The sequence below is a fragment of the Chondrus crispus genome, genomic scaffold (assembly GCF_000350225.1).
Source record: "Chondrus crispus Stackhouse genomic scaffold, scaffold_61, whole genome shotgun sequence".
NCBI lineage: Eukaryota > Rhodophyta > Florideophyceae > Gigartinales > Gigartinaceae > Chondrus > Chondrus crispus.
In genome coordinates, this window is record NW_005178572.1 from 160,671 (window position 1) to 187,251 (window position 26,581).

At 52.8% G+C, this 26,581-nt stretch overlaps 5 protein-coding genes; 3 read left to right on the forward strand and 2 right to left on the reverse strand.

Annotated features, from left to right (window-relative positions):
* The first annotated feature begins 1,132 nt into the window (after positions 1-1,132).
* Positions 1,133-1,867, forward strand: CHC_T00007075001 (hypothetical protein). Its single transcript, XM_005710473.1, has one exon. It carries the CDS (start codon positions 1,133-1,135, stop codon positions 1,865-1,867), a length of 735 nt encoding a protein of 244 aa, XP_005710530.1.
* A 1,660-nt stretch (positions 1,868-3,527) lies between these two features.
* CHC_T00007076001 (hypothetical protein) lies at positions 3,528-4,820 on the reverse strand. The gene has a single exon (XM_005710474.1). The coding sequence runs from the start codon at positions 4,818-4,820 to the stop codon at positions 3,528-3,530; it is 1,293 nt and encodes a 430-aa protein (XP_005710531.1).
* A 16,417-nt stretch (positions 4,821-21,237) lies between these two features.
* On the forward strand, positions 21,238-21,423 carry CHC_T00007077001 (hypothetical protein). Its single transcript, XM_005710475.1, has one exon. The coding sequence runs from the start codon at positions 21,238-21,240 to the stop codon at positions 21,421-21,423; it is 186 nt and encodes a 61-aa protein (XP_005710532.1).
* A 746-nt stretch (positions 21,424-22,169) lies between these two features.
* On the reverse strand, positions 22,170-22,463 carry CHC_T00007078001 (hypothetical protein). The gene has a single exon (XM_005710476.1). It carries the CDS (start codon positions 22,461-22,463, stop codon positions 22,170-22,172), a length of 294 nt encoding a protein of 97 aa, XP_005710533.1.
* Positions 22,464-23,112: 649 nt separating this feature from the next.
* CHC_T00007079001 (hypothetical protein) lies at positions 23,113-24,616 on the forward strand. XM_005710477.1 is given in 2 exon segments: positions 23,113-23,784; positions 23,785-24,616. The coding sequence occupies 1 exon segment, from the start codon at positions 23,113-23,115 to the stop codon at positions 23,782-23,784; it is 672 nt and encodes a 223-aa protein (XP_005710534.1). The 3' UTR covers positions 23,785-24,616.
* Positions 24,617-26,581: the final 1,965 nt, after the last annotated feature.

The following is a 26,581-nucleotide window of genomic DNA, read 5'->3' on the forward strand; positions in this document are numbered from 1 at the left end:
TTGGTTGTTACCTCTTCCTCGAGCTAGCTCATAGCTGGCGACCGCCACTATACTACACCTTGTGACCCGTTGACATTCAAGAAGCGAGTGTATAAAGGTGCGTCACAGTCGTTCTCGTCTTCAGAGTCTGACGGCATCGGATTGTCATCATATGCCTCAAGTTCTTCCTGACGGGCAGCCTGGATTTCTTGCAGTAGCGCAAGTGCTCTGCTGGCAGATGGGGGCGCACCAAGGGGAGGCATGGTGAAGGCAATACCAAGAGGAGTGGGTGGGGAAAATGGGACCCGACGATGACAAGGGAATGTGTTCACGAGTACGGAAGAACTGGCATGGTTAGGTCAGCAGTTGCCTCGTGGCTGGGTTTGTGTCGTAACTTGAAGAGAATGTCGTTCTATTCCGAAATGACTTTCTTTCGTACGAATAGACTACAGGCCATACAAATTAGGGCACGAATGGCCAAGTCACACAGTGAAATAAAAGGTCGTAACTGTTCTCTCCGCCTTGATATGATTCGTTGTGATATGGTGTTTTTTATGTTTAAGGCACCAACGTATGATATGCTCATTCTATTGCGAAGACCATATTTGTTTCTCCGGAGTTACTGGAGGTCTTCCAAACACCCCGTTAGCTGCTCTCTCCGCCTACTGTAGTCATGCAGATCGGCAGCACGTCGCGGCAAAGTTCGCTGGGATTGTCGCAACTCCGATGTGTGTGGGTACAGTACTCGAATTGAGCCGGATGGCACGTGGAGCGGCCAAAAATTGATATTTTAGTACAGAAAAACCGGCCAGTACAGGGGTAAGATGACTGATATCAAGTAAATCTTCAACGTACCCAAATGAAGCCGATGAAAAGGGTAAATGCACACAAGTGCCGACGAACTGTAACCAAAAAATTAGCAACCTACTGGTTACAGTAGGTAGCGAATTTCTACACGCTCCGAGTAGTGAATATCATCGCTGTCAGTAGCGTACACGTCTACTCCTCCACCGGCAGACACGATACATGTTCCGCCGAACGAATCTCCGTCTTCCCCCCCTCTCTGGGCCCCCCCGCTCCCCCCGCCCTCTCCCTCACCTCCTCCCCATTCCACGATGATCGCACAGACACTTCCCACGGCACACACCGCACCATGACCCTGACGGCCACGCTCGCGCCCCCGCGTCTCGCCCGTACCATGCGCAACCCGCGCGCGCTAACCGAGACCCCGGAGCTGCTTCTGCAGCTCCTGGGCCCGCGCACCCCCCCGCGCGTCGACTCTCTCTTCTGGACCCTGTGGTCCAAGTCGGCCGACGTCGCGTGCAAGGCCCGCCGCACCCCCTTCATCCAGGGCATCGCCGCCGGCACCCTCGACCCCGTCGTCTTCGGCCGCTACCACGTCTCCGACGCTTACTACAGCTTCCACGCCGCAGACGACTACCTCCTCGCCGCCGCACGCGCCACTGACCCTGTCATTAAGGCTTTTCTCGCCGCGAAGCACGCTAGTTATACTGCCTACAACCGCACGTTTCCCGCCCTGTGGCACATCAAAGATTGCAATGGCATTGACCCTGGTCAGGTGTGCAAAGCTTATTCAAGCTTTGAGAGAAGCATTGTCGCGGCCGAAGATGCCATTTATACCCTCATTGTTATGCTCCCGTGCGAACATCTCTGGCCCTGGATTGGTACGTCCATTGGCCCGCCGGATAAAGCTAACCTATACGCGAGATGGATCAATCACAATAGCGATTTTGGAAGCGCTTTTGCTCTTGGCAATGTCATTGACAATTTTGAACTGCGCAACCCGCGCATCTTGTGTAGAGATAAAGCTCTGTATATATATAGAAAGGCTATGGTTTACGAGTGGAAAAACTTTGAGAATGCTTAAACCTTTCGCCTCCACCAATGCACCAATGACGCAAAAAGAGAATCACAACTTCCCGTCCTGTTTGTTCGGCGCCGTCCATGCTTATCTCGGAATAGTGACTGAAGAGGTGCGCCCGACCCGAAGAAACGCGCCCTGATTTGCTTCTGTCGTCCTCCTAGGATCGTGCGGTAGAACGTTGAAACTATCCCCTTTTCCGTGCCGCCAAGAAGCGGAGTACGCGCGGGTACCGCGCAAACCTTTTGAAATTTTTTATCATTATCACTTGTTAGGCCCGAAGAGAAAGGGGAGGCTGCAGAAACTTTTTCTGTAGTTGCACGAGTGCGCTTATGTACAAAATGATCGGCTCAGCGAAACATCGCAAAGACATCACGACGAGCCGAAGAATACAAATGTAGATCTTATGCCGCTGTGTTTCAGCAACGCAGCTCCGGCCCGCAAACCGGTCTGCATGCAACACCGTATCTCTCGTCATGAGCGGCATGCCTTCCGATCGCCTGTTGGCATCTGTCCCGTCGGGCACGGTCGGCAACTGGTGGACCCAAATTTGCTGGTGTATTGGCCCTCAGGACATTCCTCACATTTGCTGCCACTTAGAGCTGCGAACGACCCAGGCTTGCAAAACACGCACCGCCTCCCTTCGAGCTCTCTACCAACTTTACAGACACATTTCGACCCGTCCTTCGCGTCTCTCGTGAAACCCTTCGCACATCGCCTACACGAATTGTTAAATCCTCCATTCGACACAGCATGTTGGAAGCACACAACGCAATGCTTGTTCTTCAACTTCCACCCCGGCATGCAAGGACCTCCCGTCATGCCGTTTGGTTGAGCTGGCTTCGGGTTCGGCGATGGCATCGGGTCTGTGGATGGCATTGGGATTCTCGCCGGCGTCGATGAGGTCGGAAATGGCATTCGTGAGCTTTCCGGTCCCGGTGTCCTCCGAGGCGGTTTAGCACTTGGAGACGTTGTCCTAGCAGGAGATGTTGTTGGTCCTGGAGGCCTCCTCGGAGGCGATGGAGCACTAGGAGACCTTGTCCTAGTAGGAGATGGTGTTGGGTTTCGAGGCCTCCTCGGAGGCGGTGTAGCACTGGGAGAAGTTGTCCTAGGTGGAGACGGTGCTGGTGTTCGTGATTTCTCGGGCCTTGGCTTCGGGGGCATTGTTGGGGAAGACTCCTCACTCGACAAGGGCAGGGTTGTTGCCTCGGGACTCATTGGAGATGAAGGTGGCATAGACGATGGCGCCTGCGTGGCTTGTCGAGAAGGGTTTGGAGTTTCATAAGGCCTCGAGTATGCAGGAGAAGCTAATGGAATTGTTAACGTCGTTTCTGGAGATGGAGAAGAAAACCCGCCTCCGATGCTAGGATCTGCTACACTGTGGAATATCACCGGCATGTTGCGAAGCCATGGGATGAAGGCTGCAACGCGGACATATACCCCAGGAAAGTTGGCCAAAGCACAGCCGAGCCCGAAGGAAGTGAGACCCATGAGTACTGGCTTTCCATCTGGTGCATACTGGATTAACGGTCCTCCGCTGTCCCCAGAACTGTTTGATGCAGCAAAGAGGTGAAAAGATGGAAGTAAGAACAGTCGCGTTAGTACACAGAAGCGGGAATCATGGATGCTTTGCCGTTCGGTCATGAACGGTAAGAAGTCTGCGAACCTACCATGCGTCGCAACCGCCATCGTCGAAATACCCGGCACAGACTTGCTTGGTCTTCGAAATGGGTTCCCATAACTTGTATGCCTCAAAGCATTGTTCGAACGGTGTGATGGGGACGTCAACTTGCCTAAGACTGCGCGGTGAGGGGTCACGGAGTAGGTTGCGATAAGATATACTTCCATAACCAGCTACCCGAGCAAACTCACCCGTCCTCGGCCTCGCTTCGTCCGCGTTAACCACTATGAACTTGGCGCCCGTCGGAGCCGGTTGAGACAGTTCGATCAAAGTGATATCATTTTGTCGTGGAAGTCCCGTGTCGCCAAACTCTGAATGGTGAATCACGCGTGAAATTGAGAAGTTGACACCATCCTTAAATGCTTGGGTGGTGAGCAAGCCAACCGTAAAGTCCTTCCTGACCAGACAGTGAGCAGCAGTAATCACCCAACGCGGTGACAAGAGTGCGCCACTGCAGAACCGTCTAGTAGGATTATATATGACAGCCATATAAGGACGCAAGTGCGGAGATGCGAAATCTCCGCCGACGACACGGGGTTCAGGAACGAGCTGTCGTTGAAGCACGCGGGTGGACCTCGATCTTGGTTCAGGGTGATCATGTGCAATGGCGACCGGACAAGACTCGCTCTGGTGGTCAGTGGGGCGAAGACGGACGGAATAAGATGAAGCATCGGAAAAGGTCAAAGTTGACCCGCGAAGTAGAAGCACAAATTGACCTGGCTCATCTAATTTGAGATCTTCAAAATGGTCAAAGAAGGCATCGAAAGTGACGGCACCAGCTGCAGATATGTTGAAGAACGATTGCCGAGTATCTACAGGAAGATTTGCAGTGTTGACTCTGGTAGCATGCAGGTCCCAATGACGTTTTCGAACTGCGAGAAGATCGAAGGAGCCTTGTGTGGTGCCGTGCGCCGATGTTCGCGTTCTGTGAACATGAACAGAGCATGGGCATTCTGCAACGTTTGAGCTCACAACGGCATTGGCAATGGCAGAATTGGAGAGAACAAGTAAACGGGAAGCGGAAGCTAAGGGGAGAAGGAGGACAAGAATGAGGGCAAGAAGGATGAGAGCGTGCAAGATGCCCATTGTGTGTGGGAAGAAACAAGAGCGCGCTCTCGCAGTAGCATTGCTACAGAAAGTTGTCCCGAGCCTCAGTGCGGGAAGAGTTGTGCTAAGTAACAAGGTCGGGAAGAGACACTGCAATTCATGGACATTTCGGAAAATAATGCTCTTTACGAAAGGGTGATGTCCAGGCTGGGAAACCGCATGATGTGGCATAGTAAGATGGGAGGGGCTCTGAGATTAGCAACGTGCAAGTTATGCGTTAAAGAAGGCACACAGGGCCACACAGGACTGCTATTTATCACAGGCCATTGAGCGTAGACCGGGCAGGCTTGTAGTGTATTGCCATGCAAAGAAGCAAAAAGGCGTACAGGTATACTACTGACACAAAAAGATGTTACAGTATGCGGCAGAACGGGTCGACCAAAAGGGATGATAAATCGTTTGCGATGAGATGGTAAACGTACGTTATTGTAAAATAGGTTGAGATAAAGCGACGTGTGGATGGCAACAGATCACTGGTGGATGTGTGGTGGAATTCCAGGAATGGAGAGGCAGCGGCGATATTGTACAGTATGCAATGGCTTCTTTCTGTTTACAATGCGTGCGAGAGGAAGGTGTACAGTACGAGGGTGGCAAGGCGAGATGGCGGGAAGCGAGCCCTCGCGCGACGTTGCAAAGGGGTGGGCGGTGCTATTAAGAAGAGCAAAAGCGGAGAAACAGGCTGGGACAAAGCGGCTCGAGAGAGCGGGAAGAAGGGGGATTTCAAGAAGGGGGATTTCAAGAAGGGGGATTTCTGCTCGGCAGCGGATGGAACAACATGCACGGGAAAATGGTGGCAACTCTGGGGACTTTTTAATTTCCTTGTGGGAGAAAATCATGGGGCAACTATTTCGAGGCTTCTTTGTGTGCGGCGGAGAGTGTGGGGAAAGAGGCGTGGCATCCAATCAATGCGGCGAGACATGGGTCTAAAACGGAAAGAAGCAAATTACAGGCGAAGACTAGTCGTCTGTCTGATCTAAGCGCTGCGAGTACCAGCCGTAACGGTATACTAGGACGTAAATAGAGCCTATTACGGCTGCAATCAGAGTTTCTCCAGGAGAAAGCACGCACTCTTACTGTACACAGTCTGTAGTACAGTACAGTACGTATTTATCACAGTGCAAAATTGGTACAGAGTCTGTACCACTTTTGCACTGTGATACAGAGTCTGTACCACTTTTGCACTGTGATAAATACGTACTGTACTGTGGTAGGGATATCGGACAGAGCTGTAAGGAAAGGAACGTAGGGGGAGATGATATCATCTCCTGGATATCGCCAACGCTCATCCTTTCTATCAATAGAAAGGATGAGCGTTAGCGATATCCAACAGTCGCCGCGAGCTGACTTGTAGTGAGGTGAATGGAAGCGGGGAAGTGGTGAGGAAGCAGAGGCCGTGGTGTTTGAGCGTGGTTGTGATGGAGCGTGGTTGTGATGGGGCGTGGTTGTGATGGAGCGTGCCGTAAGAGGGGGTGCTTGACAGTCGCCGTACAGTTGAAAATCTTGGTAAAGTTGAACTCGTGATCACTTGCGTTGAGCGTCGGTGCGCAGCAGAATGCGCCACGGGACCATAACCTGTGGTAAAAGGGAGTGCCCCCCCGGCCAGGAGACAGGTGTAGTAGCGATATCCAACATGCACGACGGGTCAACTCGTTTAAAGTTACTGTGGCCAAAGCACTGGCGCGGTTAAATTGAGTGTGGGCGACGGACAGGTCCCCGCAAGCGCGTGGACTTGCCGAGCTTCGGTAGAAACGCGCATGCAAGCGGACTTGCCGAGCTTCCGGAGAAACGTGCATGCAAGCGTGCCAACAGGCTTGCCGAGCTTCGGTAGAAACGTTTGTTGACACGACCGGAAAGGAAGCGGTTGCACCCGCTGTTGTCGCAATACGAATGATGTACAAGTCAGCATTCCACTTTTGTCAGCTTTCCACCCTTCCCGTCCTCCGATGACTACTGAGGTCCTGTCCAATGCAACCCCGTACCGCCTTGTTGTCCGGCTAAGCGAGAGGGCCGCGCCGCGCGGGACAGGAAAGGACGCGTAGATGAGTTCGCAACGCGTCTCCAAAAAGCTTTTACAATTGAAAGTGAAAAGCCTCCCTATTTTCACCATCCTCTTTTCTCTAATAGCCTTCGCATGCACCCCCATGTGGCCACGATCCCAACCTTTCAACCTCGACTCGGTATACAGTATCAAGTGTATAAAACTATAACACTGTACGCTCATTGTGCGCTTCGATTTACTGCTGCGCTTGCCTCCACACTCGCCGTTCATGTCCACAGCCTGTAAGAAGAGAATTGTCGCCTGTCGCATTCTCTTTTCTCCCTGCAAAAGAGGACACACATGCAATCTGCAAACCGTCGCTGAAACCCTCACCTCTATCATTGTGTAATCCCAACAAGTCTCACAAAATCACAGAGAATAGACTGAAAGACTGATTGCGACAATTCACCTTCTATCAAAAAGGCTCTGTAAATGCGCCAGTGATTTCGACCGCCCGCTCTCTACTACGCCTATTCGACTTATATACCGTTTTCTGGGATACTACTATTCACGAGATGTTCTCCATGCGCAGTAATCATAGTCGCTCACTCCTCTTCGCCGCATCTTCGATCCCGACTCCATCCGAAACCCATCGGGGCATGCTCACCCAATTCCTGTCGGTCTCGTGCCGTTTGGTCCTCTCCCTTTGCTTGCTCATTGGTCTTGGCGGCCCCGAGCAACCACAATATGCCGTGAGATCGCCCTTGTAAAAGGCACGTCCCGCAATCCAACTACGCTTGGCTGTTACGCAATTGTCATACATGTACATCATCTGAAAGGGCGGGGAAACCCTCGCAGAGATTCCCCCCAGGGAGAATGAGAGAAACCCAAAATATTTACTACAGTACCCTTGGTACAGTATCAGAAATGGCGCGTGCCAAAAATCAAGCATTCTTCCCGTTCTGTGTGTAAATTGTAGAGCCATTGAAAACAAACGCATCTTCGTTTACCACTCTTGAGTGGTAAACGAAGATGCGTTTGCGTTTGTTTTGTTTACTGAGATCAGTCACTTAACTACACAAAACTCATCGGTACGCCCCATCCTTTACCATGCACCAATGATTGGCTACACTAATGATTTCCACGTGAGCAACTTTGGATCTGGCCTTTGTGAATCTCTTCTGAGCAATCTGTTGTCGTGGCGCCCTCCAGTCAAGGTGAAAATTGTCGTCGAAAGGGGCCTTGTGCTTCGCGTGCACTGCTCTCTGTACGATCGGAGAGCGGGGTTGGCGCGCGGGAAAAAGGGGGAAAGGATAGTATGAGAAGGGAAATAGAGGGGGGGGGGGTGAGTGATCCGGCGTTGCGCCTTCAAGGGTGAGAACGGGTTCCGGCTTGTGCCTTCGCAGACTAGAGTAGCGTAGAGTTGCTTGCTCGAGTTGTTTATTGTTCTGCCCCGCTCGTAAGGGCGCGCATAATCTCGTAGTACATATAGCATGATGGGTCCGTGTAAGCTTGCCGTCTGTGGCGACGGTAAGCTTACAGCCCATGTTCTGTGCACGCCAAATTACAGTACGGATTGTGAATGACCGTTCACTGTATATGGCGTGCGCGACACTCCCTCCCATGGGCGTAGGACCTTCTGTAGATGAACAGACATGGTGCCGCAACAAAAAATGAAGCAACAAGGCGGGAAGCGTCGCAGCGTTCGAAAGCGCTTGCAAGGGGACGTCGGCGAAGGGCTGCCTCGCGGATCAGCGCCGCGCGCTTCGTCCGCATCGGCGCCCTCAACGCCTCGTGCACCTCGTGCGCCTGTGGTCCCATCGGCGCTATTAGCGCCTCGTGCGCTATCCGCAGTGCCTTGCGCGCCTCGTGCGCAATCAACGGCGCCTCGCGCGCCTCGTGCGCCATCGGCGCCTCGCGCCACACCGGCGTCATCGGCACCGGCGCCTTGCGCGCCATCGGCACCGGCGCCTCGCGCGCCATCGGGCCGGTCGTCAGGCTCGTCGATTTCGTCGAGTTCGTCGAGTTGGTGTGCGTCATCAAAGTCCGCGGTGTCGGGGTCCACTTCGGTGTCGGGATCTTCGGCTTCGGGGTCTCCGCCGCACCAGGCCTCGCCGCGCCCCGTGCCACCGCCGCCCATGCCTCCTCCGCGTGTGCATGGGCTGGAGCGGGGTTCGGCTGGACGCGCCACGCGCGAAGCGTCCGCGGTGGTAAGGGCAGCGGCACCGGTTCCGGGGATCGAGCTGCGGGACGGCTCTCCCATGGTACCGAGTGCCTCGCCTCGGGCTGCAAAGCCGACTGCTGCGGACGATGCGGCGGAGAGGTGGCTGGTCGAGGCTCTTGTGGTCGGGGAAGGAGGGAGCGGGGGTGGCGCGTGGGGGATGCCGGGCGTACCGCATGCGAGTGCGCAGGGTACTGCACAGATGGAGGCTTTTCACCCGGTGGTGTGGGAGGCCAGCATCTTCGCGGGGGCACACGAAAGGGAGATCACTCTCCAGACGTACCCGCTGCCCGGGTCTCGCGCTGCAGGCCGGTGCGGATCGTGCCCGGCGTGTATAGTGCCGGCTCGGCGTAGGGCTGTGTCAAGGCAGCCGCGAGACGAGGAAGTCGCGCGGCATGTGATAGGGTTCATGCGGCAAAACCGGGGGGTTGTGGTGCGAGTGTCAGGTATTGGCGCACGTGGTGCGGTGGCTTGGCGTTTGTCCAGCCGAAGAAACCTCCCGGGACAGCCAAGGTGCACGTCTAAGACGCATGACTGCGTGAAAGCCGCCACCATCAACGCTGCTTTTGCATGTCGTGGGGTCGCGGCAGCGGAAGCTTTGGAGAGGGTGTTGGGTACGGAATCGCAGATATTCCACGACTTCAGGCGGCTGGGTGAAATCTTTCACCGGGCGCACGAATCTGTGACCAGATGTCGCGTGGTACGGAACGAGGAGGTGCAGAGGGCTATCCAGAGTGGGGAAAGGGTGGCACCATTTCTTGTACTGGCAGCCAAGCGGTCAGGAGTTTTCATCGTGCGGGTCATGGAGGAGAAGCTAGTAGATCATGCTGTCGTGGTGGATGGCCAGAAAGGGGTAATCGTAGACTCGGAGGAGCAAACGGCATTTGAGCTCTCGGTTGGGAATATTGCTAGGTGCAGAGGGGATCGTGGTTGTTGGCGAATGAAGAGTCAGCGAAGCCCACAACGCGAAGGGATTCTTGGTCAAGGGTAGGGATCTTGAGGGAAAATCGGTGGTCCGTAGCGTAGCGTGTGGCTCTGTTGAGACGGCGGACGATCGCGTGCTGCTCGGCAAGGTAGCGGTCCTCAGTGACCTGGGCAAGCTGAGAGATCTCGAACTGACAGTCCGGGCGAGTGTTGGCGAGCCACGCGAGTCTCATGCGCATCGACCGAAACTCCGAAAAGGACGCGTCAAGATGGAGCCGCTCCAGCTTCTGCAGATAGAAATTCTGGTTCTGTTCTAGGCTTCCGTCATTGCCGCGCGCAAGCGAGAACCCGGAGAACGTGCATGGGATGTGCTCGTCCTCGCCCATCTGGAAGCGCTCGTTAGTCTTCTTTGCCAATTGACGAAATGCAGGGGAGCCGGCGCGTAGTAGGTCATCAATGTATCCGCCACTAAGGCCCATGAGGAGACCGTCTGACATGATCTTGTAAAGGGCCGGGTCAGAACGAAATGGGGTCATTCCCAAGTCATGTCGGTGGTGTTCGTCAAGGGTCTTGTGCCAAAGGTCTCCGGAGTCACAGAGACCATACAGGGGCTTGAGCCACTTGAGACACTGCTCCGGATGTAGCTCGAACTCCGGGACGGGCTTGGTGATGAAGAGCTCTCGAGACAGTGGTTCGGCGGACTGGAGGTATGCTTGGCAGACATCAGAGGACCAGATGTCGAAGCCGTGAGTTGCAGCGAGGGCGAGCAGAAGGCGAATGGATTGTGGCTGTAGTGTGGCAGCGCTATGGACCATGAGTGCCTTCATGCGATCGCGATGCCCGCCTATGACGTACCGCGAGTTGAACTTTACCTGACCGTCTTCTGTGGACTTGATGGCAAGTACGAAGCGGCCTGGTAGTACGTTGCCATCTGGCGGAACCTCTTCTCGCAGGATGACGCTAAAGGTACCACGGTTTAGTAGCCCGCGAATCTCATCGCGTTTTGCTTGAGACATGTCAGGTGATGTGGCTCGAGGATCCTTCGGATGGATGACTTCGGTCAAGTGAACGCAGTCCTCGTCATCATCCGGGGAAGAGAAATGGGAAAGACAACGATGGAGGTCAGCGAAGTAAGAGTGGGCGACATCCATTGGGACAATGTAGTGCTTGACTTGGGCGACATTGAAAGGGCGAGCGGCACGGATTTTGGCATCCTGTATATACACAAGTTTCTTGCTCGCGTCCATACCCAGAACCGTAGATGGTCCTAGCCACTCGCCAATGCGGTGATTGACGACCTTTTCACGCCAGACTAAGACTTGATCGCCAGGGTCATAAGTGCGGTTGGCGGCGAGTGGGACGGAGTGTCGCAAACCTCTTGCAATTCGCATCTTTGCCATGATTCGCTGCATCTCAGTGCGCGCACCTTGAGTCATCGTGGCACGCTCACCAAGTGTTTCGCGGGGTTGTGGTGTTTCGGAGGCGGTGTACACGCGGGGTAGTTCTCCGAAGACATGGGACGATGGGACGAGGCCTTCTGGTCCCAAAGTATCGTTCATGGCCTTGATGGCCATCTGGAAGAGGAGTGCCTTGTCCACGTTCGAGTATACCAGCAACATTTTGCGGAAGGTGGTACGGACCGGCTCATCATACCGTTCTCCGATGCCATGGCTTGAATGCGCCTCTATACCTGTGCCTTGAACCTCTACATTTGCTCTCGCAGCAAGAGAGACGAACGGCTCGTTTTTGCCGAGGTTGCTGCCTTGGTCGACCAGTATCCGATTGGGTAGACCGGTGTAGATCGAGGCCCAGCAGCGAAGCAAGGTGTCCCAGATGGCCTTTGTGCTGACATTTGGGAGAAAGCGGGCTGCGGAGAAGCGGGTGAACTCGTCTACGATATGCAAGATGGGCATGGAGTCGATGTACATGATATCCATCATGATCTTCTCGTTGAAGCGCGCATTCTCGGTACCGAAAGAGACGCGAAAGCGGATTGGCCCTGGTTGTATTCGCTGGCAAGGATCACAGCGCTTCGATATATCCCGAAGGATGTGGAGCGTCTCCGGCGTCGCATGTTCAGGTCAGGCCTTTCGAAGCAAGTTGAAGAGCTTCGTGGCGGATGGGTGGAAGAACTGGCTATGCAGCTTGTTGAGCTGTGCCTTCGTGAAGTAGTTCCTTGTCCCGCAGTCAAAAGGGACGTAGACGTGCCGGCTCGGCGAGCGAACAAGTGGTATGAACCATTCATCGACATAGGTCATACGCCCGTCTTCTAGTTCGGTTGCCGAGCGTCGAGCCAGTCGGTTGAAGACTGTATCGGCGACGAGCTTCTCTCGGTCCAAGACATCCATGCCCAGCAAAGGCGAGATGTTGGCCTGGAAGATATCAAACTCGACCAGGATGGGTTTGACACCCGGCGGAGTAGCGAGTGGGAGGGAGATTCGTCCAAGTGAATGGAAGGATTCGTCCCCGAAGCGGAAGCGGTGTGCTGAGGGAGAGATGTTGCGGCGGTGCATACCAGCCGCTGCGAGGAGCCGGCTGAGCTCGCGCTTACCGACAACCGACTTGGGGGCCCCTATGTCAACGCAGAAACCGAGAGGCCGTTGTGAGGAGTATTCACCTTGGAGGTCAGCCGCGAAGATCTTGGTGCAGTCGATGTCAACGACCGGGAGTTTGCGGCGCGGGGTCGCAGTCCTGTGTTGGTAGGGCAAGCGGTGAGGGCGATGGGGATTTGCGGCTTGTCCACATCGCCTTAGCGAAAACCCGCAGGCGGCATCTGCTCCGAAACGCCAGCTGACACCACATTGGTAACTATATCGCCGTCAAACTCGTCAATGTAATACGGTGTGTGGTCACTGGTATCGCGAGCATAGTCCAAGGCGTCGTCCAGCTCCTTTACTGCAGATTTGTCTCCCTCCGTCCCAGGGGGGACGGTTGCTTCATCAGGTTCTTGTTCTCCCTCCATCCCGAGAATGTAGTCTCGTATGATGTGGACGTGAGACTCACCATTGCGGAGTCGGCTGCGCGCACTGGCAGCAATGGCCCCAGCGTTGCATTGATGGCCGGGCTGCCAAGGTGCAGCACATTTGAAACATTCCTTGCGACGTCGCGCCTCCTTGAACGTGCGCCCATGGCGTACTTCGTTGCGTTCGGGAGGTCTGAGCGATGGTGGGGGGATCCGGGTCCGATCGTGACGGCCAGGCGGACGGTTATACATTCGGTTCCGAACGTCGCGAGGGTTGCGCCCGTAGCGTTGGAAGAAGACATGAGAGTCTTGTCCTTCATCCATGTCTGCGATGCGCGTAGGATACGCGGACTGGCGAGCATCCTTGAGCTCGTTGGAGAGCTGGAGGCTCTCATGTAAGGCCGTGACGAACGCGTGGAACTTGTAGCGATGGGAGACGATGTTGCCTATGGGGGAGAGAGTCCATTCACAGCTGAGGACAGCCTTTCGTAGAAACCGTATCTTGTTCTCGTCAGATCGGAAGCCAGGAGGGCATTGCGGGGTGAGCAGTTCGAGATACTCGACAAGCTTAGTCAGGCCATCGGAGTGGGTTGTTACGGAGCAGGACGACATGAATGCATCTAAGTTGAGGCATTCAAGAGTGGATTGGACCTGAAGCTGGCGAGAATCGCTGTCGTACTCGCGCTTCATGAGCTGAACCACCTGCTCATAGGACCAACCTTGAGCGTAGTGGTTCAGTAGATAGGTACGAGCCGGTCCTTCCAGTACATTCATGAAGTACTCTGCCTTCTGCGTCGGCGTTAGGCGGTGCTGATGTGCGCATGCCTCGTAGTCACGGAGAAGAAGGTCCACGGACTGACTCAAGTCACCTTTGAACTTCTGACCCGAGAATTGCTGGTGCACGTAGTTTGCCTTGTGCGTATCTCCCGAGTCTAAATTGGACTCGTGCGAAATCGAGAAACGGCTTTGGCCGTTTTGCGGGCGGTAGCTTGAACCAGCGTGGGTGTTCTGGCGCGTGTCACCTGAAGCCAGGTTCGGCCCAGGGTTGGCACCGGAGGCACGCTCACGGCCATGATTGAAGCGGGTGTCAAAGCCAACGGCTCCGTCTGCAGGGCCACGAGGGGGGGCGTGATCTTGCGGGGGACCTGGAAGGGGTGCGCTTACGGGTATCGTAATTCGTGCTTCAGGCGCATGCGGAGTAGCTGTTGTATCGACATTACCAGCTCGACGAGATGGGATGGAACGCGCCTGCTGGAACCGATCTATCACTGAACGGGTAGAGCTGGGGTCAAGGCCAAGTACAAACGCGAACCAGGCTTGAACCATGATGCTCTTGTGGCCGCGCTCGTGGTCTCTGATGAACACTTGTGCCAAGAAGTCGTCCGAGATGTCTGCAAAACCGAACAACTCAGCGATGTTGAACAGGACCTTGAGCGGGAAGACGGGGCGGCTAAAGTAATCGGTAGTGAAGACGGCGACGGGGCTAGGTAGCATATCGGACATGGCTTCGCAAACCTCTAAAGGGTCAGGCATGACGGCAGCAGTAGTACCAGAGCTTTGAGAGAACGGGTATAGCTCCAGCACATTACGGGCAACCCCAAGGTACTGACGATGAAAGTCATCCTCATCTTGGACACATTTTGCCATCTTCTGAAGTCGAGAGTAGGTCTGAAAAGCCTTAGCTTTGGTCAACTTAACAGGAACGCCTGCCTGACCATCATCAGGAACGCGCGGGCCATCAGTCGCGGAAGAGCCAACCTGAGACATCGTGTTGCACTTCGTGTAGACAAAAAGGATAGGGTGTGGATGATCACAAGGGTAACCCTCGAATCCGGATTGTCGTCGAAAGGGGCCTTGTGCTTCGCGTGCACTGCTCTCTGTACGATCAGAGAGCGGGGTTGGCGCGCGGGAAAAAGGGGGAAAGGATAGTATGAGAAGGGAAATAGAGGGGGGGGGTGAGTGATCCGGCGTTGCGCCTTCAAGGGTGAGAACGGGTTCCGGCTTGTGCCTTCGCAGACTAGAGTAGCGTAGAGTTGCTTGCTCGAGTTGTTTATTGTTCTGCCCCGCTCGTAAGGGCGCGCATAATCTCGTAGTACATATAGCATGATGGGCCCGTGTAAGCTTGCCGTCTGTGGCGACGGTAAGCTTACAGCCCATGTTCTGTGCACGCCAAATTACAGTACGGATTGTGAATGACCGTTCACTGTATATGGCGTGCGCGACAAAAATGGCCTTTGATGCCATCAATTGACATTGACAATTGACATTGGTCTGGTCTGACATGAGGCCTCGTTCAATTTCTCTTGGCCCGGCCTTTCGTTGTTTGCTCGATAAACAGTAACTTTATTCTGGGACCCAAGTCCAAACATAGACGTGTATAATCATTTCTGCAGGCGTATAGTCACTATCCCTGTGCTCGTTTTTTGTGACGGCTATTTTTTGCCCCAGTCGGGTTATTTTCCCCCTGCTTCGGTCTTGTTGAGCGCTACGTCTCGAGAGTAGGTTCGTTGAACGCAGAATTGTGTTGTCGTTAAGAAGATATACGTTTTGTCTCCAGGAGACCCGTACTTTTCGAGTAGTGTCCTCCCGAAAAGTGTGGGGTGGTCCTATTTTGTGATCGGGGCATAAACTTCACAAAATGCACACAAACGTCTCAAAGTTCTCACAAGTTTTGTGAATCTCACTTTGTTTTTGTGAATCTCACTTTATTTTTGTGACGTCAACATCTCGAAGTGCTCTTTTGTTGACTGTTTTGTGATTCACACACAATTTTTTTGTGACTCTCACACCGTTCTGAGGGAAACGTCTCACAATCATCTCCAACATCAACAAACCATCACAAACCCATCTAAAAATCATAGCTGATGGCCTTGTTCTACAGACATTTTACGGCCTTCACTCTGGGGCTTGTGAGGCCTGCCTTGTTCGTCGAGAAGTGCGTCCCTCAGAGTCAAACTCCCTCTCATGGACAGGAGAGGGCCCATGTCGCTTCAGTGTAGGGCGAGAATGCCAGACCGTCCAGCAGCTGCAGCAGATAGCCTGCCTACATGTAGAACACCACTGCACCTGGCGTGAGCCCTTTCTAAGTGTCTTGGGTTGCCCGTCTTTTGTCCCTCTTTTGACCCAACTACATAGTACGCAGTAGGTTGGGGTCCCACTGACCTTCTCGTGCAATAAATTCCGGTTCAACCTACGAGCCTTGTGCGTACCAAAGTTATATTGCTCAGAGGCCTTCCGTTTAAAGTATGGCATGAGCTTCACTGACGTTTGTGCCACAGAATCATTTCGTTCCTCCAAAGCCTCCGCTCCCATTTCTTCTGTCCATTCTTGTGCTAACCGTCTAGCAAACGACCCAAATGTGTCACAGCTCGAGACCTTGTGTCTCAGGGAGGCGTACCCGATATTTGAATTAGCCTCCAATTCATTAGGTCCTGGTAGAAAGTTCCGTTCCCTCGCAATTGAAAGCCTGTACACCACAGCAGCATTGCATACTTGCATGCTTAGCAATCTAGCTATAATTGACGTCACAGGGTTCTCGCTAATGTTTGTACGTGCTAGAGTTTTAAGGTATCTGGAGATGACATCAACTCCGCCCTTTAAAGTGTTCCAAAAAACAGCTGCAGTAAGACGAATCATCCTACAGGGTGGTATCGGGGAGCCCCTTTGAATAACCTCTCTTCTAATAGCCTTGCTCAGGTTGTAGTAGGATACAAAACTGTAAATGTCAGAGGCATGACTGCTCTTCAACATTGTGTCGTATTCTTTAGGAACATTTGTTCCATCCATTCCAATCCACTCAAAAATTGAGATTCGGACGCAGTCCAGACAATAGGTGTAACTGTGGCGTAAAGACTCCGAGAACTCGATGACACAAGCATATAGTATGCTACCTTCCACAATAGAACCCCCTGTGCCAATGACAAAGATAACATTATTAATGCCCAGTGTTGCACATTGATGGAGGACCTGAGATCTGCACTGTGTCGATGGTACGAGCTCCCGGAACAACTCAGAGCTCCTTTCGTCAGTTACCACGTTCTCCAGGACCACAACAGCTCCGTATTTACTACGGAGGAGGGATGCTGTTTCTATGGTTCTTACTGCAGTCATGGTCTTAATTTCGACCGCGTACGCAGTATCCAGCTGCTCTCCACCCGTAGCTGAAAGAAGAGCATCAGGGCTATCAGCGAGCATGGCACAGCTTGTGCTCTCAATGAGACCAGCGGTTCTAATGTGCGTCACGTTGAATTGGTACTGTTCGTCCCAGTTATACGTAGAAGAGCACAGACCCCTCCTATAGGCACCTTTCTGTTCTGAAAAGAACTTTGGTAGAGCCCGAATAATCTCCACCTCGTTGCGAGACCCCTCCTTCATCCCTGAGGTTGGAACGAGGGGTTTCATGACCCATGCGGTTAGTGAAGCTTCCCTAAATGCATCACAGACCCTGCTGGCTGCCTGTTCCGCCAGTTCCTCGGCACTATATATATCTGGATCCGTGCCCCCTTCTGTCGAAACGGCCCCATTGCTGATGTCGGCCCTCGGCTGCATTACAGCTGCGACAACTTCGGGCTTGTTCACCCGGGTGTCTATTGCTCGGCCGAATACGGACAGACAGTTCAGCAGCTCAGCCTTTGTCGTAGCTGAGATTCTGCTTGCGGAGCTGTTTACCAGCCGCTCAGCAACTGTCGTCCGTGAAGATGGGCGGGGCTGACGTGCCATCGTCATGCCAAGGGTCATTATGACTTGGTCCCACTTAGACCGGAGATGCTCACGGACCACAATATGGTCTTGAGACAGTGGCTGAGCTCCGTGACTAAGAACCCTTCCCCTAAGCTTCCATGACAGGCCCCCTAGTAATGCCTCGTAGTCTCTGGCTACCGCAGCTTTAAACCCCTGCGCAGTGCGAGATGTGAATCGAAAAGCGCGAAGGAGGAACCAGATAGGGTCCTCTGATTGGTAATATGTGAGCATGAGAACTGTATTCAGCAGGTGTTCAACCTTACTTCTGCCGTTATTGACTCTGTCCGATCGGGCCGCGGTGGCCCTTGTACTCCGGGCAGCGCAGATGCGCCCCTTGTCAAAGGTTATTAAGGACTCCTCAAGCTTCTTTAACGCACCCTCCGTGCGAAAGGCGTCACGTAGGACCACTGTGAAAGACCTCGAGGGGAAGAGAGAGGCGTTGTTGTGGACAAGAGCCGCAATTCTACCGGAGCAACTCTCTCGGTAGACACAGGCCTCCGCCTGTCGAACGTGAGAAGCGCAACCCCCGCGGACCTTCAGCTTAGCCGTGTACACGGCACGGCACCCTCTTTCAGACACGTCCATCCCACGGTGTCGGACTGATATAGGGCCATCTCCGAACACAAACGGGTACCACAAATCACGTTTGTGCGTACCGAGGAGGCTTGCCCCCAGTTTGTCCGACAGGAATGCGATAGTTTCCTTAGAATTATAGCCGCGGTCGGCAGCAAAAATGGCATGTGGCATAGGACGCAGGGCACCGGTTGTGGACGCCCCTTGCACCATTTGCATCAACCTCTCCCATGTGTGAAGGAGCTTTTCGCCCGTGCGTGTGAAATGACATGCGACAAAAAAGGGTTAAGTGCTGAACAAAGTGCGTTCCCCACCGGCCCTAGACCCTTCTTAGGATTATTGTGTTGTTGTAAATAGGTCAGTTCAACAACTGAACGAGATGCCATACGCAAGTGGTCATCATCTAAAGAGAAGACAGTTGCCTTTGGAACATAAAGCAGGTCCCGATTTATGGCCGCAGTTTCAGCTTCAAGCTCTGTAATTAGAGTAGTTGCTCTATTAGCTGAGCGGGACCAGCCCGTGCTCGAGTAGTCATGCGCTGCGCGGGGGTCTTTAGAACCCCCAAGAGCACTCCAGAGGTCATGATATCTGTCAGCCGACAATCCCATTTGAAAGAAGTGGCCACTTTCCAAAGGGTCGCACACAGTTCGAAGGGACTCATTATATGAAGCACAGAGGATGTGCAGAATAAGCATACCCAGTATCTCCTTCTTCGTGGTCCCTGTAGTATAACGACGGACGCGCGCGCGGGGAGATTATTAACAGTGCGGCCGTGCACGGTGGACATGTGGGCGGGTGTGCCCACGTGTAGGGAGCGCGCGTGCTGAGCGGTCGTAATCTGGCGTACGTGTACAGTAGTGCACGTGTCGGCCAAGCGGTAGTCTACCAGTATGACGCGTGTACGCTAGCACACGTGGCATCCGTGCGGTAGTCTGTAAGCAGCGCGTGTGTACAGTAGTACACACGTGTAGCTGCAGCGTCCGCGCGGTAATTAGGAATTGAGGCACTAGTTTTTTAATGGCGTACAGTACCTGGTACGCACTAGGCGGCAGGTACTGTATACTGGGACAGGTGTCCGAGGCGTCCCTCTGAGGGGTTAAGACCTGACACCCGTCCCCACCAGTAAACTGGGGCAAGCTCGCCCCCGTCCCTTTCGCGCCTACGTACGTCCGTTTTCGGTTGTCTGTCGCGCGCGCTGGCTTCTAACCCGTTACCGGTCGCTCCCGTTCACGCACCACGGGGCGACTGCGCGTAACCGGCCAGTGAGCCACTCCCTTTTCGCGAGCTCGTCCGATCGGTTCAATTAGCGCGTGGCGTCCGCGTCGCGTGCTCCCTCGCTAAAGCCTCTGCCTCTCACCCAACCCACGGCGGAGAGGAGTTATCCCACAGTCCCTGCTTTTCTTCTCTGGTGCAACACACGGTTCGCTACGTATCGTAGCTTCTCTAGCAAACACTCCGTAACAAACGTGCGTAAGCAGGCTAGAGGAGTAAGTAACTGCCTGGCATCACATTCGTCCTCAGTCGTACCGACTCTACTTGTTATATCGCTTATAACTCGTTCCAGTGCAGTATTGGCCTCTTCGAGGAAACGACGCTCCAGATTGTTATTCACGTTATCTATCTCGACAGAAACATCAGCGAAAGGACTGTCATAGTTCCATCCTTCTAGGCCACCACTTCTCTGCGCACGTGCCCGCTCCTCCAACTCTTCAGCAGAGAAGGGTGTAAACAAAGCTCTTGCCTGTGTCGTTTCGATGTCCTCCCAGTGCTCCCTGAAATATCTTTCGTCGTCGAAGTCATAGTAAAGCCTGCTATAGAGGTCTTCGCCAAGGGCAGCACCTGTGTCCGTCTGCTGCATCTGGGACGTCAGGTATGAACCAGGGTGCAAAGATCGCACCTCGGTCTCTGTGACTTCAGTGTCAACTTCTCCTACAGCTTGAACCTCGCAAGACGAAGTAGATGAATATGACAATTGCAACTCCTGTGAAAAGGGTTCGTCACTGTCGTCCAGAGAGTCTGCCTCCTCCAACAACTGTTCAACTTCAGCGTTCAAAGGGCTGCTCGTCTGTAAGACGAAAGATGAGGAATGAATAGCAACACCGCTGTTGAGCTGGTTCGATGGAGCTGTATTTCTGACAGGGGGTGGGGAGAATTCTTCTTCGTAAAAGAAGTCTGGGGACGTCTGAAGGGAAGAAAGGGTAGCTGGTGGTGGGTTGTTGCGGAGCTCGGTCTGAGTCAACGGAAGCGTGGGCTCATAATCTTGCTCTGACATAGGCTGACGTTCGGCATACTCAGCTCTAGATTCCAACCCCTCTCTCAGAGGCGTACTATTAAATTTGCCACTTTTTGGGGGTTCAGCAAGAGGGGAAGCATTGTAGCTGTCATCAGCGGATACCAGCTGATTGGAGGCGTTATTTCCGGGGGGTTGGAACCTTTCAGCCATCAGTTTAGCCGCAATGTCCTCTGAAATATGGTGCTTAGTGTGGCAGTTGCGAACACGAAGGGAAGGGGAAGTGTCTCTGGAAACTAGCCGTAGATTGCTGGAAAGGGAGATTTTTTATGTGACGTTGTTCAGTTTGTTTGCCGTTTGAGATGGAGAGCCTTTTATATGTGATCTTTGTGATGCCCTCACACAGCTCACACAAAACCATCACAAAATTCACCCTGTCAGTGTGAGAGTTTGTATTTTAAGGTTGACGTTTGAGAGTTTTGAGATGCGTCTCACAAAATCATCACAAAAGATTCACAAAAAATGTGTGATGTTTGAGACGATTTTTGTGATGATCACAAAACGTTCACAAAAAGTGCTACAACTCAACAAATATTCACAAACCATGTGTGACGAATGAGACGATGGAGTGAGACGAATGAGACGACGGCGGCGAAAAGAGCAAAACTCTCACAAATCGTCACACAAATCGTCTCACTTTTTGTGACGCCCTAAATCGTCACAAACCGGAGCACAGGGCTATTATGGAGCAAAACGCGAGCTTGGCGAAAATGAGCATTTACTGCAGGATCCCATACTGTACAGTGAACTCTTGATGTAAGGGGCCTTCAAAAGCAGTTCCTTGATATATGCAACCGAGGGTCTTCCACGTGACAGGGAACCTCAATTTTGGTGCCATAAGTATGAGACTCCGTCTACATGTGTTTGAATTTTCTAATCGTGAAAAGTTTTTCCGTTCACATGAATTTACTTGTCACTCTTTTGTATTTGTTAATGTTGTCCGTAAAGTTACGAAAACGCGTGTTTTGGCCGCGAGTTTGCTCGGATTTTCTGAACGCAAAACTTTCAAACAATGCGTTTGGCAAAACTCACAGCATACCGAAACTCGGGGCACGTGAGTTTTCCACGAGTTTCACATCCGCCTGATCACAGCAGTGCCGAATTGACCCGTCTTGACGGAAAACGAAGTGGGTCTTCGGTTCTTTTCATCAGCACAAACGAGCCTCAAACTGCATGGGTCGTATCGATATGTGTCATGGACGACCCTATCGCTTCATCTGCGCAGAGTCCATCAAACGGATCAAAGCGCGACAGGATCTGCCACAGATGCCGCCGAAGCAACCGCGAAAGATAGACAAGTAGTAACTTCTAAAAAGCGGTCCTCTCCATACGGACCCCCTCAGTCTGTCAAGAAGACGAAACACATCGCTCTTTCGATTGAGAATCATTCTATCCTTGGGGCGAGCTACAATGTTCACTTCAGCGAGTATTCGTGCAGGTGCACGTGATCCGTCGGGCGGCACAACGATGTACCTTACTGGATGTCAGTCCGCAAAACTCGTGGTGGAAATCTTCAAACTCGGGTTTACTTTACGTCCAGCGCGTTTGTGGGCAAATGGAAAAAAACAACGCGTTATTTTACGGACAACGTTGTTGAACGGTCCGTATGAGACCTTTCTATTCCTTTTCTTATAAACATGTACCTCTTGTTCCACTCGCCCTCGAAGACGGACACACAATAAACGACTGCTAGCATCACCTTGTTCGGTTGAAACTGTTCAGCTGTTGCTTCGATCTCTCATAGTTACGGGCCCAGCGCCTGGTGTGGCTTCATTGTTGGCACGCCCTCTGTGAGTGGAGAAATTGTCGAAATATATTAATTTTTAGATGTGCTAGCACATAGCACAAGGTCTTAAGGATTGTTGTTTTAGGGTTGACGTCAATCCTAAAACAACAATCCTTAAGGCGTCAACGCCTGAACGTTTCCGGAAGCGTTCGCCGAGGGAAATAAAAGTTTCTGGAGAGGCTGCGGAGAAGGCCGCGGAGGCCTTCTCCATCCCCAGTTCCGACCCATCATGCCATGCAATGCGAACTGGTTTCAAAAAGTTTCTTTGAGCACACAACAATATACCGATGAGAGCTGAATTGGCCATAGGGGTCCCTTTGTGGAACGTGGTACGATTCATGTTTTTTGGCTTATTTACTACAGCCGCGCTATCAAGGCTGTGGTCCCTAGGAGCTTCCTACAGGGCGGGCAGCAGAGTGCTTGCTGGGAGGCGGGTCAAACTGAGGCCAAGACCGCATTACAGGGGCAGTCTGGTTACGGAGGAGGACACGAATGACTTGAGGTTTAGCTGGTTAATGTTCGTAGTGGTCCTGTTCGTGGCGACTTCAGAACTGCTGATAGAATTTGGGTCTAGCTCAGTGGACATCCCAGCCGGGATAGTTAGGGCTTCGGGGTATGAATCAGGCGATCTACATCAACCCTTCGAAATTGTGAGGGAAAAAGCCGAGACATGGGTGCCGCAAGTCGCGACTGCCAGGAGGGTTAAAACCGTCTATCAGGTCGAAAAATTGGGTGAAATGGAAAACTGGCCGCTGGATTTACAGTCTGAAGACCTCAAGAGCCTAAGGTCAGTACCGACAATACCTTCAACACAAGTCCAGGTCATGGTGGCGGAGGATCCTCGGGAGTGGGTAATGGCGGGAAGAGGAAGTAAGTTGTGGTTTTCCGGCACTGGAGGAGCTGCTTTACTGCTAGACGAAGCTGTTGTGTATTACGACGGGGCTGAGTATTTCCTGTTCAGACAAAGGCATTGGCGGGGGCAGCACTCAATGGGCGTTATCGAACTTGTATCGAATTACCTCACGGGCCCTCTCATGAAAGTAGTTGGCTACCAAAACATTGACTTGGCTGTCGAAACCTATTCGGACCCAAGACTATCGATAGATTGCGGGAGTGGCCCTATCTATCCAGATGGATGGAGGACGACTTGCGTAGATCCTGACTTAGGTCCAGCCCGGATCGAACGAGGCGATCTATCCAGTGTGGGGGTCACGGCGGAGTCGCTCAGCACACACACGTTAACTGTGGACTATGGACGTCGGGTCAAGATGTCGGTGCCGTGGCCGTTGTTCGACGAGCTGCGCCTCTTACCATCGAGCTCGGAAAGACAAAAGCTGATTATCGGCATAGTGAGCGGTCAAGACAAGGCGCTAGCGATGTCTAATGCGGGCGGAGTGATGGTGGTCAAGAACGGCAGTTCGGCCACGCTGTGCATCTGGCTGACGGGCGGGTCGGACCTCTATAACGAATTACAGTGTAGAGAAAAAGAATGGGAGGAGGAAAGTCTGATAACCACCGCTTACATGGCACTACAGCTGAGCACGGCGGGGTTTAGGCAGGCTTGGTTAGTACACAACTTATGGAAGGAAGGAAACGCCGAAGCTGCAGAGACGGAGGTACGGTGGATCAGACCGACCCTCCTGGAAGGTCTGGGAACTTAGCCAAGGAAGTGAAAACAGTAGCTACCGTCGATGAACTTTTCTTCGCCGGGGTGACCATAATAGGGTTTGTCTCCTTGTCTGGGTGTCTAGTGACTCTATCGTTCAAAGGGACATTTTCCAAGGTTGGCCGCCGCACCCTGAAGTTAAGTATAGAAAACACCAGACGGATTTTATCAATGTCAAACGTTACTCGCTTCAACTGCTCGAAAGTGCCAGCAGTGTCGCCGGAGACGGTCCTGATCGCCACTAGTGGCAACACTTGTCACTTAGAGACCACGTACGATGACACTACCGTTCCAATCACGCTAGACCAGGCGGAAAAAGAGGGGATGCTCATGATGGGGCGGAGAGACACCTCATGTACTTCTCGAAGAGCCACAAGAACAAGTCACGGCAGCAGAAGCACGACCGGACCAATATCGGCGGTCGAACCAGTATTCGATGTCAAGATACCGCAACGCCCATCCGGACGCGTTAGAGTCAGGGAAGCGACGGAGGTCTGCGAGGATTCAAGATGGAGGCACATAGACGAGGGTAAGACTTTATCCGCTGTGGAGCTGGTGGCGATAAGCTGTCCGAGATAAGATAGGATGTGAATTACGACGTAGTTCGAGCTGTCCTGTCGAAACTGATAGGTAGACCATTCGAACCGTCGGAGTTCGAGCAAGAGGGGACAATTGTGAGCATATGTGGAACGGGAACGCGTGTCGGGGCGAGCCTGCTGGGACTGGCCTCTAGTATCAAGTTTGCAGTACGCTTGCGATATTGGGCAGTGGTAGGAGCGATAACCCCGAAAGAGTTCCAGGACATACAAATGTCTAGAGAGATGCTACAAATTGAAGAGGCAAGGTCTACGTCTCCTTTGGCGGGCTGTGGCGGGGTCGAGGTCCGAGTCTGTCGTAAGGGGGTTACTGAGGGAAATCGGAGGGCGAGTTCGCAACTTAGCAGGTGTTCAGGACTGAAGCTGAAGGACACACCCGCAGTCGCCGAACAGGAGTACGACCTGCCGCTGCGGCGACGCCCGCGTGCCCGATTGAAGGAGCTACGCGTATACAGTCGACCCTACGCATTAGTGCCGCCCCCTGTAAAGACTGATAATACGGCACTAATTCGGAGCGGCACAATCAGATGGCAGGACCACTACCCGGCCAGAACTCTGTTATTGGAGTCTGTTGTTGTGGCCTTTGACCCTGTCTCTCATGCCTAGCTTCTAGAAAAGCTCGTTTTGCGGACCTCAAGTGCGATAAGGCATTGCTGACATCGCACTCCACACCCAGACTCTCCAAAGACCCAAACAACCTTGCTAGCACTACAGCACTCGGTACGGCCCGCCTCTCCGTAATTTCACACTCGTCTTCTGCCACACAATCATCCATCATAGCATCACTGGCAGACTGATTCTGTAGCTCTCCACCATAATGTATTGAATCGCAAGCATCACTAATAGAAGCTTCTGCCACAAGCTCATTAGTCTCGATCTCAATCCATTCCTCCACATCTTTCCTGCAGAATTCTGCAGTTTCTGCAAGACCGTCTTCTGGCACCAGGCTCAATCAAGTGAGCGCAGGGTTCAAAGTTTTTGTTCCGAGCGTTGTAGCAGTGTTGGTCACAATTTGTTGGAGTGAAGGAAGAGAGCGTTTGATGTTTCGGGTGGTTCGCTCTGAAATTTTGAACTGACGCATAACTGTGGTATTCGCATTCCTGACCTGCAGCAGATGCCCAACCTCGATTTTCTGTGCAATCGTAAGGCGCGTACGCTTCGCTTTGGCGATCTTTTCAGGAATCATGTTAGGTCTTTGAGTGAGGTGCCATCACCCATTGAGCTGAGGCGCATGAGGAATGGGCGATGACGGTGTCGTGCATGACCCGTGGCAGAACCTGTGTCTGCCGGTTTTGGCGGCACTAATTCGAGGGTGGCAATAATAAAAGCGGCACTATTGCGCGTCCCCCCCCGTGTACTGTAGATGCATTAAATCGCACATTTATTAAGGTCGTCCGTAAAGTCACAAAAACGCGTCTTTTGCGGCGTGTTTGCTCGGATTTTCTAAAAGCAAAATTTTCAGACAACGCGTTTGGCAAAACTCACAGCATACCGAAAACTGGGGGCATGTGAGTTTCCCACGAGTTTCACATCCGCCTGATCACAGCAGTGCCGGATCAACCCGTCTTGAAGGAAGACGAAGTGAGGTTTCCGCTCTTTCGTCAGCATAAACGAGTCTCAGACTGCACGGGTCGTACCGGTTTGCGTCATGGACGTCCCTATCGCTTCATCTGCGCAGAGTTCATGAATGGATCAAAGCGCGACAGGATCTGCCACAGATACCGCCGACGCAACCGCGAAAGATAGACAAGTAGAAACATCTAAAAAGCGGTGCTCTCCAAACGGCCCCCCTCAGGTTGCGAAGAAGACGAAACACATCGCCCTTTCGACTGAGAACCTTTGCATCCTTACGGCGAGCTACGATATTCGCTTCAACGAGTATTCGCGCAGGTTTTCAATCTCGGGTTTATTTTACGTGCAGCGACTTTGTGGGCAAATGGGAAAAAACATTAATGCAGGAGAAATATGAGAAATATGAGAAATATGTTTGGATGCGGGAAGTGGGGCGTTGTCTTCGCTGACATGGAATTAGTTGATGTTTCTCTCAAGATCCTTTGATTTTGGGTAAGGAACAGCCTACTTTACACAGCCTGTTTTTGCATTGCTCTATGTGTTGCTGTTTACAGTGAGTTTTTGGCAGAAAGCATTGGTACCAATGCTTTCTGCAGGCAGCAAGCGGTTGACAGCAACACCTTG

Bases quoted from the DNA above. Each gene is read 5' to 3' on its own strand.
- CHC_T00007075001 (XM_005710473.1), top strand. From the start codon at position 1,133: ATGACCCTGACGGCCACGCTCGCGCCCCCGCGTCTCGCCCGTACCATG.
- CHC_T00007076001 (XM_005710474.1), bottom strand. From the start codon at position 4,820: ATGCCACATCATGCGGTTTCCCAGCCTGGACATCACCCTTTCGTAAAG.
- CHC_T00007077001 (XM_005710475.1), top strand. From the start codon at position 21,238: ATGAATTTACTTGTCACTCTTTTGTATTTGTTAATGTTGTCCGTAAAG.
- CHC_T00007078001 (XM_005710476.1), bottom strand. From the start codon at position 22,463: ATGAATCGTACCACGTTCCACAAAGGGACCCCTATGGCCAATTCAGCT.
- CHC_T00007079001 (XM_005710477.1), top strand. From the start codon at position 23,113: ATGGGCGTTATCGAACTTGTATCGAATTACCTCACGGGCCCTCTCATG.